This window comes from Pyricularia pennisetigena (assembly GCF_004337985.1).
Source record: "Pyricularia pennisetigena strain Br36 chromosome 4 map unlocalized Pyricularia_pennisetigena_Br36_Scf_9, whole genome shotgun sequence".
NCBI classification, from domain to species: Eukaryota; Fungi; Ascomycota; class Sordariomycetes; order Magnaporthales; family Pyriculariaceae; genus Pyricularia; species Pyricularia pennisetigena.
The window spans coordinates 1,408,267-1,422,004 of NW_021940921.1; the positions used below are offsets into that span (position 1 = coordinate 1,408,267).

Consider the following 13,738-nt stretch of genomic DNA (forward strand, 5'->3'; position numbering starts at 1 on the left):
TTGCAGCCCCTGACATCGCTCGAGGGTTGGTTACAGTAACTCGAACCGTTACAACTCTATTTACAACTATTGTACTATCCGAGTCGCGTTGAGGAGTCTTCGATTATATGTAGCATGTGTTTCGGTTGATTCTTCACCTCAAAGATTTATGCGACATTTGTCGTGGGGGATTTTCATATTATTTAGGTGTGTAGTCCGAAATAACTTTGCTGTGGATACATGCCTCTTCATACTTGCTGGACTCGCAGTTTTTAGCGCCAATGTAATCCTAAGCTTTTTCACGGTGTGTGGGGCATGAATGAATATTGGCCAATCGTATTGCAAAACAAATTATAGGTGGGCTGGTTCCAACCTATCAAAATATGTGCAAACGCTTTTATTGTGATACCAAACTGTCGGGTTTATCTCCGCTTCTTCAGCACACCGGTAGTAATTTCCAGCTCCTGAAGCAACACGGTGATCCGGCCACAAAAAATCCCCCGATTATTTTGGGGAAGCCATCACAAATACCGCAATATGGGGAAAACAAAAGCCTACGGAAATAACCTGAGCGTGATGAACTTAGTTGGAGATACGATGAAGGCGTCTTTATTGTTCCTATCTGCAATTCGAAGGAAATCAGGAAAAGGGTCTGCTCCTACGTCCCTCCAGGGGTGCAAGAACAAACAGAACAAACAGAACAAACAGAACAAACAGAACGGACAGAAGCCTGATCGGCATTAAGATTCTCCGTAGAAGCAAAACTGCCAATTGCATTATCCACTGCTGTGAGTTTTGCAGCAACAAAACTTAACGCTTGCGAATCTCCAGCTGCCCGCATTTTTTTCGGGCGGCGTTTATCTCCTCATCAACTCCAGCGCCAAACTTAGTCCGAAAAACTGACCTGCTCCACACATAGAATGGTACATCCGGTGAGTCATTTTTGAAGTAGCCTACGACGTATGTCCGCGGCCATCTTTGGGCGTTTTCATCCGGCGCGGAAGCAAAGAACGCGACTACAACTTCCGATAGCTTTTTGCCGCTGAGTGAGGACGCGTCACGACTTTTGCCAATTATTGACACCGGGCATTGGTATGCCTGCTCCCTGTAGTCTGACTTTTTCACTAGAACATACCTTTTTGCCTGCGGATGCTCAGTGTTAAGGCTCTTGAGTTGGACTGCTAAATAAAAGCTAATATCCAGTACAATTGTGCCTTTGACACTGCGTTTGTCACACCTGTCAGGGTCATACGCTAGAGTAATTTGTACGTTTCCGTGGGGCTTTGTTCTGTCAATGAACGTTCTTTCTCTTAGATCGGCCTCTGGATCTTCGCTAGTCAATCTTGACGTTCTCAAACCAACCATACTTTTGGTATTTGTGCGGGGGTACTTCCGACGATAAGCCGAAAATCGCTTTGACATCTTTTGGTCGCCATAAAAGCCGTCTTCTAGAAGCTCCAGGGCGCCAGGACAGGTTTCAATCCACTTGCGCGCAGAACGGAGGAGTCCGTTCGGGGTTTCATCTGGGTTTTCGTGGGCGAGTAGGAACTCCAATCGGAATTTCACATCAACGAAGTCGCAGCCACGCAACTTGCAATCCTGTTGAAGTGCTCGCCAAGCGGGCGTATGCATATTTTGAGTACTAACTCTTTTAAAGAGAAGTGGCCAAATATTGTCTTGCTCCTCAGAGGAATCATCCGCGGAGGAATCCTCGGGTGAACCCTCCTCCTCGTTCGTAGCGTCTCTCATTTCTAAATCCTCTTCTATGGTTGCAATCTTCTTTGTCGCTTTTGGCTGTTTTTTCGCAGGTGCAGGTTCCTCTCCTTCTTCGTCATCTTCGCTATCAGGAGTTGGCAATTTACTTTTCCCCTTTGTCTTCTTTTGCGTAGGCGCGGGCTCTTCCTCTTCATCATCTTCGCTATCGGATATCTCTACAACCTTTGGCTTCTTTGTCGCTTTTGGCTGTTTTTTCGCAGGTGCAGGTTCCTCTTCTTCTTCGTCATCTTCGCTATCAGGAGTTGGCAATTTACTTTTCCCCTTTGTCTTCTTTTGCGTAGGCGCGGGCTCTTCCTCTTCATCATCTTCGCTATCGGATATCTCTACAACCTTTGGCTTCTTTGTCGCTTTTGGCTGTTTTTTCGCAGGTGCAGGTTCCTCTTCTTCTTCATCATCTTCGCTATCAGGAGTTGGCAATTTACTTTTCCCCTTTGTCTTCTTTTGCGTAGGCGCGGGCTCTTCCTCTTCATCATCTTCGCTATCGGATACCTCTACAACCTTTGGCTTCTTTGTCGCTTTTGGCTGTTTTTTCGCAGGTGCAGGTTCCTCTTCTTCTTCGTCATCTTCGCTATCAGGAGTTGGCAATTTACTTTTCCCCTTTGTCTTTTTTTGCGTAGGCGCGGGCTCTTCCTCTTCATCATCTTCGCTATCGGATATCTCTACAACCTTTGGCTTCTTTGTCGCTTTTGGCTGTTTTTTCGCAGGTGCAGGTTCCTCTTCTTCCTCGTCATCTTCGCTATCAGGAGTCGGCGGTTTCTTTCTCTGTGCCCCCTTTACCTCTGGTGCTTTTTTCGCCTCCTGGTCGGAAAATTTTATCCTAACGCCACTGTCTTCAGGGACTTTGTATCCTGCTTTCTCGGCTGATTTGCGAAATTTTTTCTCGGCTGCGGCGAATTTCTTTGCGCTTCCAGACCATTCAATTGGATAGGGACTCATTTGCTCGGCTTGGTCTGCTGCAAAGTTCACATCGGGTGCTAACTCATCAAGGAATGGAATCAAGTTCTGCTCAAGGGATGCGTCTGCTTGCTCGAAAAATCGACGGATGTCCCGAGCAGTACGCTTCAACTGCCGTTGTGCAGCGGTCCCTTCCTCTTTCTTATCGTCATCTTTCCTGTTGGCAAGCTTTTTATCTCTCTCTCTTGTCTTCGCCATGTTTATGTCTAACAGGTGTATAGTTCAAGAATTTGTTCAAGTCTGTCGCTTGCAAGTTCGTATGGAACGAGCGAGGTCTCAGCAGCAAATAAATAACAACAGAACCGCGTGTAAACCAGGAAGCGGGAACAGGGAATTAGTCTCCCAAAACCTGGACTCAGGGCGGAACCTGCCGAATACTGGGCAACCATGTGCTATACTTAAGACCAAACATGAGCAGCAAATGTAACCTTTACCCTTCTCAATGGAAGCAAAATTCAAAAATGAACATCATTGAACTATATGCCGTGCTTGTCATGGGATTGCTGGGTTTCTGGCCGTGCATAATTCTTCTTTTCAGAACCTTACGACTTTCCCAAATTTTAATGACAAGTTTCGAGCGATGGATACAATACCCTCTTGCAATAAAAGGGGCATATAGAGCCACGCGCCTCGAGCTATTGTTAATTTTTGCATTCATCAGCTGTAACATTTTCGTCATGGCGTTTCGTCTTTCAAGCCCCGCTGACCTCGAAAGGCGGTCGGCAGTTGTTTCGGCTATCAACGTAATACCGCTGTTTGTGGGAGGTAACCCTAACCCGCTTTTTGACCTGATTAGCGTTTCCACTAGTAGCTATCACCTCATCCATTACTGGATTGGCGGAGTTGCGATCCTGGAGGGTCTAATCCATGCGGGGATATCCATTCAATCTGGAGGTAACCAGCTGAAGATATCAGGAATCCTGGTAAGTTGCCGCCTCCATTGTTTGTTATCCAGCTGACCAAACAGGCCGCAACCTCCTCCGCCGCGATATTCTTGACTTCTCTTTGGATTGTCCGTCGATACCGATACTGGTTGTTTGTGAAGCTGCACTTCGTTCTAGTCTTGACCTTCCTTGCAAGTATCTTTTGGCATGTTTTTCTCCAGAATGAGGTTGTGAGTAGAACACCGGTTGTCGTGGGAGGCGCGCTTTGGATCTCAAGGCTTCTGTTTTGGCTTTTCCGGATATTTTTTTCGGCCTCTGCAGCCGTTCACACTCGGCGCCAAGAGAAAGGGGCAGCCTATGTACAAGTTTCATGTTCTCGATCAATCAGAACATTTCCTGGCTGCTATTTCTATATATATCCTTCGAGAGGCTTTGCAGGCAGCTTCCCGATGTTTGCCATGTGGCACTCGACAAGGTCGTTGGACGGAGGCAACGAGATTGGCTTCCTTTTATCAGAGAGTGAAAGAGTTTTCAATCATTCCAGCTTCAAAATAGGGAAAGGTTTACGTCTGGACGGCCCGTATGGACGGAACATCGATCTTGGGAACTACGAATCAGTAATTCTGGCGGCAAAAGGTATGGGTATCGCGGGTATTCTTTCATCTGCCCTGTTCCTGCTCGACCGTCATAATTTGGATACACTAGCGAAAAAAGAGCAGATGAGTTTTGATGAGGACGGTGCGATTCGGTACACGAATCGAATTTTTCGTGACCAAACCCGTAAAATAATCCTCATTTGGATACTCGAGGATAACTGCCAGGAAGACTGGGCAGCTGCGCAAATTCGTGATCTACAGAAGATTGACACACAAGCGGTATGTAACAACTCGAAAACCCATCCTCCAAAGCTAACTGTCAAAGATACTTCACTTTTGGTGCATCTACCCATCCGAGGAAACGAACGAGGCTCCTTTTCATATCGACAAGGACTGGCAATGTCACTATTCCAAAAAAGGTCAAGACGAGAGATTCTTCAGGGGCATCATCTCCCAAGCTACCCGATCACCGGGCAAACACGTCGTTATGAGTAAGTGCCAGTGTGCTAAATTCTATTTTGCCAAAGCTAACGTACGATCCAGCATGTGGAGACTCTATCTTTACCGGCATTACAAGGAAGGTTGTAATCGAACTAAGCAGACTAGATAATCCAATCCGCTTCGTAGAGTTAGATTATCGGCCAGGACATAGAAAAGCTAGAGATTCTGAACTGAGATTGCAAGAGCAGGGCGACGCCAGGCAGAAAACGATCAAAAAGACTGGTGAAATGAAAAAACGGTCTGCGTGAGTGCTCTCTTGCTGTTCATATCACATAGTTCGCGAAAGTTTTACTGTATAGTTCGAGATCCTGTCAGTAATATCACAGAATTAATGGACAATTGTACCTTTTTTGATATTCACCCACACTTGTACCCCGCTTAAGTTAAGGGCACGCCTGCCAGGGCGCTTGGCGATCCCGCACTGCAGGGATAAGAATGTAAAAGGCGCTAGTTTTCTGCAAGGATGATTTAAAAATGGATACGGCGCTAAAGTGGTTTTCTGTAAGGGAGAGGATAAAAGTGGACAAATGCTAAAGTGGTTGCAGGTGACCAGACAAGGATTCTCATGCATCCAGTAGCCGCGCGTTAGTTTGACGCGCTCGCCCATCCCAAAAGCCTGGATGTGGGCTTCGGGTAGCCGCGTTTTAGATATTTAGTCGTATGTGCTTGCCGAAATGTCGATTGTGCCGAAATGTCGATTGGCATCTGACACTCAGAGCTACCCACATCTAAACCCGTATACATAAACATGCGTACAACGATGCGGCCTCGTCCTCGAACCATAGCGCAGATAAAAGAAAGAAGTTTCGCTACACGCCGGGCAGGACTCGTTAACAAAGCAAGGCAACTCAACCAGAAGACTGGTGCCAGAACTGCAATCCTAGGCACTTATAACGGCAAATTCTTTTACTACGATAGCACCAGCGTCCTATCCGACCTAGGGATCATGGATAAGATCCGAGGAGAGAAGGTCGAATCACCTTCAGCCGAAATGACAAGCGAGTCTTGTTCGATTTCAGACACCCCCGTTTCCCAAGACTTTGATGCGACAAATCAACGGGAGCATTCTGCAACTTCCGACAGCCCATCCCTAGAGTCACTGGCCGATATCGGCTTTCTTGAAAAGCCAGCCAAGTTAGAGCCAGCAAAGCCAGAAAACCCTGAACAGCATACTTTAAAAGATGCCCAATTCAACTTTTTCGCCATGTTCTCAAACGAGGATCACAGTTCGGTTGCAGGCAAATCGCCAAAGACCCAAAATTTGGATTCTGATGTGATAGATTGGGGCTTGGACTTTACGGTATGAGTCGGTAAAAGAAGATTTCATCTTGTACAATATCGGTTTGCCTTGCTGCACAATTGTTTCTCTCAGTGTTGACATGGTTGCAAAACTCGGACTGACCTGGGAGCCGGGAATGTGGAAAACAGTACCATGTTCCCGGACTGTGGCTCTCAAAGCTTATAGAATATAAATACTTCACTTTTTACGCAACAATAAAGAGCTGTAGCAATCGTCAAAATGCAGCCTACATTCATGCTCTATATGCTAACAAGCCTCGTGATCTGTCACTCTTGGGTTGAACAAGTGATGCGTATAGCGCTTAATGGCACCCTTATCGGCCCCGTAGGATATATGCGCGGCTATGTTGGTAGAAGCGACCCAGGCTTTGTGGACCATGCCAATACATACCTCCTCCCTCCTAACGGGCGATCAGAGGGTGTGGTGCTCAACAGTGATGGAATATGTAGTCCGTCTCAAAAAATAGGAAACTACAGCCCCAAGTACCCAATGTTGTCTGCTGCTCCTGGGGACTTTATTGCTTTGCGCTACCAAGAAAATGGGCATGTATCACTCCCAGAGAGTGATCCTCCCAAGCCAGAAAACCGTGGAACAATCTATATCTATGGCACAAGCGAACCCGATGACAACCACAAGGTTCTGGACATTCATCAGAAGTGGGCAGCGGGCCGGGAGAAGGGAAGACTCATCGCGACGCGTCCCTTTGACGATGGCCAATGCTATCAGATCAACAACGGCGCCATTTCGGTGAAGCGACAAGACAATGTGAGGAAGGTTGCCAAAGCCCCACAAGGCGCAGATCTTTGGTGTCAAGCCGATGTGCGGCTTCCGCGTGACCTGCCCACCTCAGGAATTTACACACTCTACTGGGTCTGGGACTGGCCTACGATCACGGATGAATGCAAGGTTGCATCGCCGCAGTTGTATACTTCATGCCTGGATATTGAGCTTAGGACCGAAGGAATTTCAAATGAAGGTAGCATTGCGTTCATAAGCAACCAGGACCCCAATGACAGGGCTATTCTGGAACAGATGCAGATGTGAGAGCGTATACTTCGCGCTGCCAATATGTACGTAGAGCTTAGCTGGGCCGCGCCCGAGAGGCGTGAGATTGAGAAAAGCCCGCGACAGGTCTTGCCAGTAAACAGGTTTCTGGTCTGATCCAGGATTATGGCATTCGAATTGCGATAAAGCCCATGGAAAGCCATGTAACATCCAAACTAGTTTGTTAGCCAACCCAAAATGGAACTTGTTGGCATCATCCAGGTGCCGCTTTCCGCATTTATCTATGACCCCTTCGTGGGAAGGGGGCGGCACCCGACTCTTGTGAAAAAACTTATGCGTGTTTTTAGGAGAACCGGATGTCGTCCGCACCTAAGGGAAAATCATGTTCAAGGTCTAGTCGACGCAAGAACCCTCTCGCGTATTAATAACAGGTTGCAAATTTCAGGGGAGAATTTACTGCCGACGATCAACACAGGCGGAAGTCATCCTACCATCAAGCTAAAACGATGCATACTTTGCATGGATGGCCAGCAAAGGATTGCAGCTGCCGAGAAAATGTTTGGGTTGGAATACACATGGACCGTGCGGTTGTATTCTGCAACGAGAGGTAGCCCACACAATCGTAACCCTGCATTGTCATTGACTTACCGTGCTGATGAGTACTCGACAGGATTGCGGCAAATAGCTTGCCACCAAATGCCGGCATTTTCCCGCCAAACAAAGTTTTCCGACGGGAACATTTATTACCACATCCGCAAAGCGCAAGAGACAAAGTCCTGGAAACTAGCACAGAGTTACAGAGTGGAGCTCACACAATGTAAAGAGAAGATTCTGAACCAGCTTATCCAGCACCACTTGACAGGCATAACTGAAGGATATGTAGCTGCAAGATCCTTCATAGAAGCATTGGACCTTCTTTTGCCGTACCCCGGACTATTGGAGGGGCTGGAGCTTGCTAATTGGCATAGGTACCTAGCCCTGCATTGGGACGAACCGATCGTTCACTTTTTAAGCGATCATCTGTATTCGACATACGAGCTCATTGTTGAAGGAGTCGCGGAGGCGAGGAAGTATTGCGATATAACGACAGTCCGTTGTCTCGCACTTCGATGTCCAGCAAATAGAAACGATGCAGCTTTTATTCAAAAGAAACTCGAAAATGGTACACTGTTTCCTGGACTGACAGATCCACAGAGCCGTCTCAAAATCCTGGAGAACATTCTCTCGATAAAAGTAATAATCCCAAGCTTAAAAACCTTCCATGAAAACATGAAGTATTTTGCGATCGGGGCCAGGATCATTAAGGAACACCTCCTCGATGATGACCTGCGAGGTGCATGGAACCTGCCCGAAAAACTGTCGTGGACTCTGCCCACCAATCCCACAATAGAGGCAGCCGATGGACATGTGACAGTCTCTAACATGGACCAAAAAATAGCATTAAAGGCATTGTTTCTCACTGCGATCCGTTCATTTCCATATCTTTCTTCTGATAAACCGAAGCAGGACGTGCGAGGGGAAGCAACTGTAGCAAACGTCGACCCTGGATTTGTATATCTGCTTCAAGCTGAGGCCAAAAGTTTAGGCCTCTCGTCATCCAAAATCGAAAAGGCATTGGCTGGACACCAACCAATCCCTCGGAGTATAGAGACTCGTGATCAGGAGATTTACTGTGACTGGAAATGCGGCAAGCCAAATCTGCGTGCCTTTATTGACCTTCAAAAGCATGCATTCCTCCCAGACTTGGCATCGGTACATGGGAAAGACGGTCTTGTGCCGTTGTTTGTGTTTCGGGACTTTATGGAAGCCTTCTTTGGGAACGACGCATTTATGGTAGAAATTGAGCCTCCGGAACAGGGTCATACTGGTGCGAGCGCCTCGAGTTTCCCAGGCGGAACCCGCCCAAATGTGCGTCGTGACATCGCTGACACCGGCGCGATGGATGTTGATCGAACCCCGGAACAGAGTGATGGCAACACCTTGCCTTCACCTACCGACAGAACACGGCCGAAGCATTCGCGTGTCAGACAAAAGCGACATCACCCTTACAACCGGGCCGCTAAACAAGGAGCTTCGGGATCGCAGACCCGCCAACGACGCAGCAGGAGTTCAAACGAAGTAATCCTTAATCAAGACGTATCAATGTCTGAGGCAGAGGCAGCTATAGCTGACAGAGACCGAATGCAACGCTCCGCAATGGACCGTCGGAAATCCACGCTGGATCCAGAAGACACTCGGCTCGCTATGACACCAAAACCGTCTAAAGTAGCAAAAAAGAAGCCAGACAAGGGCAAGGGGAAGGCCAAAGCTGAGGTTTTAAATCAGCTGCTTTCACAATCGCCTGGTTCAAGAAAAACTCCGAGCCAGTCTGTGATTGTTCAGCCGACCGCGAGAATTCAGCCTACACACAAACGGCCTGGAGGCCCCAGTACAGCGTTAGCGGAGAATCCACGTGGCAGCCCGCCAGAATCCTCATTCATCGCACCTCCTGATCTAGGCCTGCCCAGTATAGCGACGGAAGAGGAGAATCCCCGCGACCGGCCAAGATCGCCGCCACTCGTTGCACCTCCTAGCCCCTACAGAACGATTACGGCTGCAGAAGTAGATATTGGTCAGTCTTCAAAAACCGTTGCTTCAGCTGCCCAAGGATTGCCTGAGCCGCACATTGACCGGAACCCCGGTAAAAAAAGAATTGTTAAAACTGGGGTGAACACTGTGGAGATTCGGCAGCCCGCTAGAACCGACCCTCCACTCAAACGCCCCAGGATAGCAACGAGAATGGTACCTTCTAGCAGAGCGATGGAAGACGAGAACCCCCGTGACCGGCGAAGATCGCCCCCATTCCTGGCACCTCCTAATCCAAGCCTGCCTATAATGACGACGGAAGACGAGAACCCCCGTGACCGGCGAAGATCGCCCCCATTCCTGGCACCTCCTAATCCAAGCCTGCCTATAATGACGACGGAAGAGCAGAATACCCATGACCGGCGAAGATCGCTGCCATTCGTGGCACCTCCTAATCCAAACCTGCCCAGAGCGAGGGAAGAGCAGAAACCCCGTGACAACCCCCAAACATCCCCACTTGCTGCACCTAGTCCAAATGCGACCGACCGACCACGTCAGTCAACAGCAGACAGGCGTCAGCGTACGGATGCAACCAATTCGGCGGCGCAAGCGGGAGTTCCCCACCAAACCCCCCAATTTTTCTCTTCAGGCCCGCCAAACCAAGAAGCGAGATCAAAAGCAGTCGGCCGTTGGCTCACCCCAAAACCGCCAGTTATGACTCCACCTAGTCCAACTTTGTCCAACGAACCATTTCACAAGATCATGCATCAAAACCAAAAGCCGCAGGCAGTCAAATCAGACCATCGAGCGGCCGACACAGAGACAGGCGAGTCCTTCGCACAAACAAGAATAGCATTATCGGGTTCTCCTGAATCGACGTCATGAGCTGACAGGTCCCCAAAAATATACGTCAAGCACATCGTGGCTTTTTTACTCAAACCGTCAACCACAAGGGAGAGAGAGGGGGGTCGCTGGATGGCTCCCTAACCAAGTTTGTTTCCTCCCCTGACCTCGTCTCAGCCCAGTTTGTTGGTAATGTGCAGAGGGGATTCGGTCTTGCCCTCGGATGCCATTGGACACGGAAGGACTGTAACAGCACCTGAATAGAAGTACGAGCGATACGTCGATGCATTACTCCGCCCACCATCAATCAATCAATGCATTCTTATTTATCGCCCTAACGCGTGTTGATTCGTCAGAAAATATAGGAGTCAAACTCGTGTTACAGTTGTACCTATTCGTCTTCAATGTACTTACAGTGGCACGCACGGACTAAAAGTAGTTTCCCCCAGGTGATGCTGCGAGTGTGGGGAAGCCTAAGCCTGCTGCTGTGCCACAGGGTCCCGGAAAGCCAAAAAAAGTCGCCAAGGCATCTTCGGGCTGAGCAGCGAGCACAACAGCGAGCTGATCGTGAGGTGGTTGCACAAGAGGAAAAGGCAGCCGTTGACTGTGGACAGCGACGGTGCATCGGGATCACGTCGTCAGCGTGTTATCTGTATAATCGCGCTACTGCATGTCGTTCCTCAGGTTGATCGGGCGAAATGGGTCTTCGTTGCTAAGGATTTGCAATGGAATTGATAGGCCTGCACACTTCTTTTGGTTTTGTTGGTAAATATTGATTGCCAATTACGTTTAAGTGTTTGGAATTAGTAGGAGGCTAAAGCATCTGTGTTGTCAATTTTGTTTCCGCCAAAGATGATAACGATGACAGGTGGTCGTGAAGACACGTTGTAGACTACATTTTAGAAACAAGAGAAAGGAAGCACATTTGTCTATACCTGGCTTTGGATGCCTCCCTTGATGGCGCTAGATTTAGACGGTCCGTCAGCCGAAGCGGCCACAAATAAGCCTGCCGAAATAATCTGAACGATGAATGAAGAGAGCCAACTCTTTTCGAGCGTTTCTGATTGATTGAAACTAACCCATTTCGCTGACGAGACTAAAACTACCTGCTCAAGCATCATTCTTGTTTATCTCAGGGTTATAGGCGGCTGTGGGTTTGGTCTTAAGGAACAACCCCTTCCAGGGTGGAGAAGCCAAGGATGTAGATGGGGTCTTGGGAGTTGCACCATTGCACCACGACTGGCACAACTCCCTTATTTCCAACCGATTTCTTTTTTTCACCTTCATCCGTCTGAAAACAGATGGCTGATTGGCTCAGTGGCAGTATAACCACCTAACCCCTTATCCGTTGACAAGGTCAGAAGGAGGAACGACAAAATGCCCTTTGTACAGTTCATCCCAACCGACAGCCAGGTTTGTCCAAAATAACTCACTGCAAACCGGACGAAGGTTCGAGTCCGCAGTCAGTCGTTTTGACATGTCTCAGCTGACTAAGTTTTGAGAAGTCAGATCAAGTGACGTTAACTAGCATTTCGGCTAACAACCAAGGACACCTGTCATATTTATGACGTGTCGTCTACAAACCCATTACACACTACGCTCATAATTAAAATCAGCTATCTATTCCCTACGAGCCTCGATTCTGTACACGCCCACTGTTTAGTATTCGTCTCGAAGACAAGCAGCATTCAAAATGGTTCGTGCCTCAAATCGATTAAATTTTGCAACATCTCTAACCCTATGTAGCCGTTCGACTGCCAAACCCTTACGAAAAAGGTTCCCGCACACGCCAGTAACCCTCCTTCATGGGTCGAAGGCAGAGGGCAAATGGTTTACTTTAAGGACTGCTGGTACTACGTTTATGAAGCCAACAACCACATCACACCTATCGAAAAGTACGAAAGCTGTAGCAAGCAAGGGAAATTGCCACAAGGGACGGCGATCTTTATTGGAGGGGACAAACTTGGCAATTGGTGGGAGGAAGAAGTTACTGAATCATTTGATACAACTTCTCAGTAATTTGATACCCCTCACAAAGACCCATGAACAGGGAAAGAACAGCATTCTTCTTAATATCCCCCCATATCTCCATCGATACACTCGATGTGGTGTCGTATCCGTAGGAAATATCGCCTTGGTAAATGAAGCTAGTATTTATAGCTTTAGCAACTTCTACACCAAAAATTTCCGCAATAACCAACAAACGGCATCCCTTCAATGTTAAAGATGGCGAAGGCACGACGGTATACGTCGGGGTTTGCAAGCAGATGACACCATTGTTTTCAACAACATTGGCGTCAAAAAGATCCTTCGCAATAGTTGGGATGTAGGCAGATGAAAGGTTAATTCGCATCTCAAACGCGACTTGGTTTGGTTGTTGTATTGAATTAGTTGGGCTAATTGTTGTAATCGACGCCGCTACAGTACCAGGGCATGGAGCGGACCTGACTATGGCATTATATATACGACGCGGAAACAGCTTGCGAGCTTGGTTGAGAGACGCATCTTGGAACACAGAAAGACTTTCTGTCGTCGTAGTTATGCACTGAGGGGCGATAGCGGTCTCCGGGGCTATAGTTGTCGTCGCCGCCGAGGTGCAGTCATCCTCAATTTCGTCAACACTCCCTACCTTTTGTTAGCTTGCGAGTCATCTTCATGAATAATAACGGACTTACGTTTTCGTTTGTTTTGTGTCATATCGTTCCAAGTGTTAATTTTCTTTATGGCACTCGGTGACAAAAGATCTGAAACTTGACGTGCGAGTTCCAGTTTCGTCTCTTCACCCTGCGCCTCAAACCAGTGTAGCTTTGCCTTCAATTGAGATTTGCCTTCAAAATTAGAATTTGAAAAAGCCGCATGCCGCGTAAGACGATAGGCGAACCATGTAGGAAAGCTGATTTCGAAGAAGATTTTGGCGGTTGTGCTCTTAACTTCATTCAACCAATTTGCAGCGTTGCGTGGACAACAATTCTGCTGTTCAATGCGCGAAAGCAACCAGCTGACATCGCCTAGACTTTCAGAAATTCCACGAGGGCTCTTAGGACCTTCGGCCACTTCATCCATAGAAGGAAGATAAGTTAGGCGATTTAGAGAGGGATGTTAGAGAGGGGGGTTGGTGGGAGGTTAGTTAGGGAGTATGGTTTGTGAGAGCTAAGTGCCTAAATACTGAGCTACCCATCCGAAAACTAACCCTCCGAACACAGCTGACTTCCGTTCCCAGACTTGATTGGTAAAGGCATCCCCCTCCTAAAGCTCGTGCAGACGATTTGCTAAGTGACTTCTGACGCGAGATGGACACGGTTCAGCGAGGTTTTTGGCGCGTCATGATATACCAC

At 47.9% G+C, this 13,738-nt stretch overlaps 4 protein-coding genes across 4 annotated transcripts; 2 read left to right on the forward strand and 2 right to left on the reverse strand.

The window, feature by feature from the left end:
- Positions 1-789: 789 nt before the first annotated feature.
- Positions 790-2,907, reverse strand: PpBr36_10349 (uncharacterized protein; the record flags this gene model as incomplete). Its single annotated transcript, XM_029897461.1, has 1 exon — positions 790-2,907. The coding sequence occupies one exon, from the start codon at positions 2,905-2,907 to the stop codon at positions 790-792; it is 2,118 nt and encodes a 705-aa protein (XP_029744183.1).
- Positions 2,908-3,170: 263 nt separating this feature from the next.
- On the forward strand, positions 3,171-4,938 carry PpBr36_10350 (uncharacterized protein; the record flags this gene model as incomplete). Its single annotated transcript, XM_029897462.1, has 3 exons — positions 3,171-3,632; positions 4,515-4,680; positions 4,733-4,938. The coding sequence occupies 3 exons, from the start codon at positions 3,171-3,173 to the stop codon at positions 4,936-4,938; spliced, it is 834 nt and encodes a 277-aa protein (XP_029744328.1).
- A 500-nt stretch (positions 4,939-5,438) lies between these two features.
- PpBr36_10351 (uncharacterized protein) lies at positions 5,439-10,445 on the forward strand (the record flags this gene model as incomplete). Its single annotated transcript, XM_029897463.1, has 3 exons — positions 5,439-5,990; positions 6,216-7,030; positions 7,298-10,445. The coding sequence occupies 3 exons, from the start codon at positions 5,439-5,441 to the stop codon at positions 10,443-10,445; spliced, it is 4,515 nt and encodes a 1,504-aa protein (XP_029744327.1).
- Positions 10,446-12,390: 1,945 nt separating this feature from the next.
- PpBr36_10352 (uncharacterized protein) lies at positions 12,391-13,466 on the reverse strand (the record flags this gene model as incomplete). The annotated part of the gene is made up of 2 exons (XM_029897464.1): positions 12,391-13,028; positions 13,079-13,466. The coding sequence occupies 2 exons, from the start codon at positions 13,464-13,466 to the stop codon at positions 12,391-12,393; spliced, it is 1,026 nt and encodes a 341-aa protein (XP_029744326.1).
- Between the last annotated feature and the right edge of the window lie 272 nt (positions 13,467-13,738).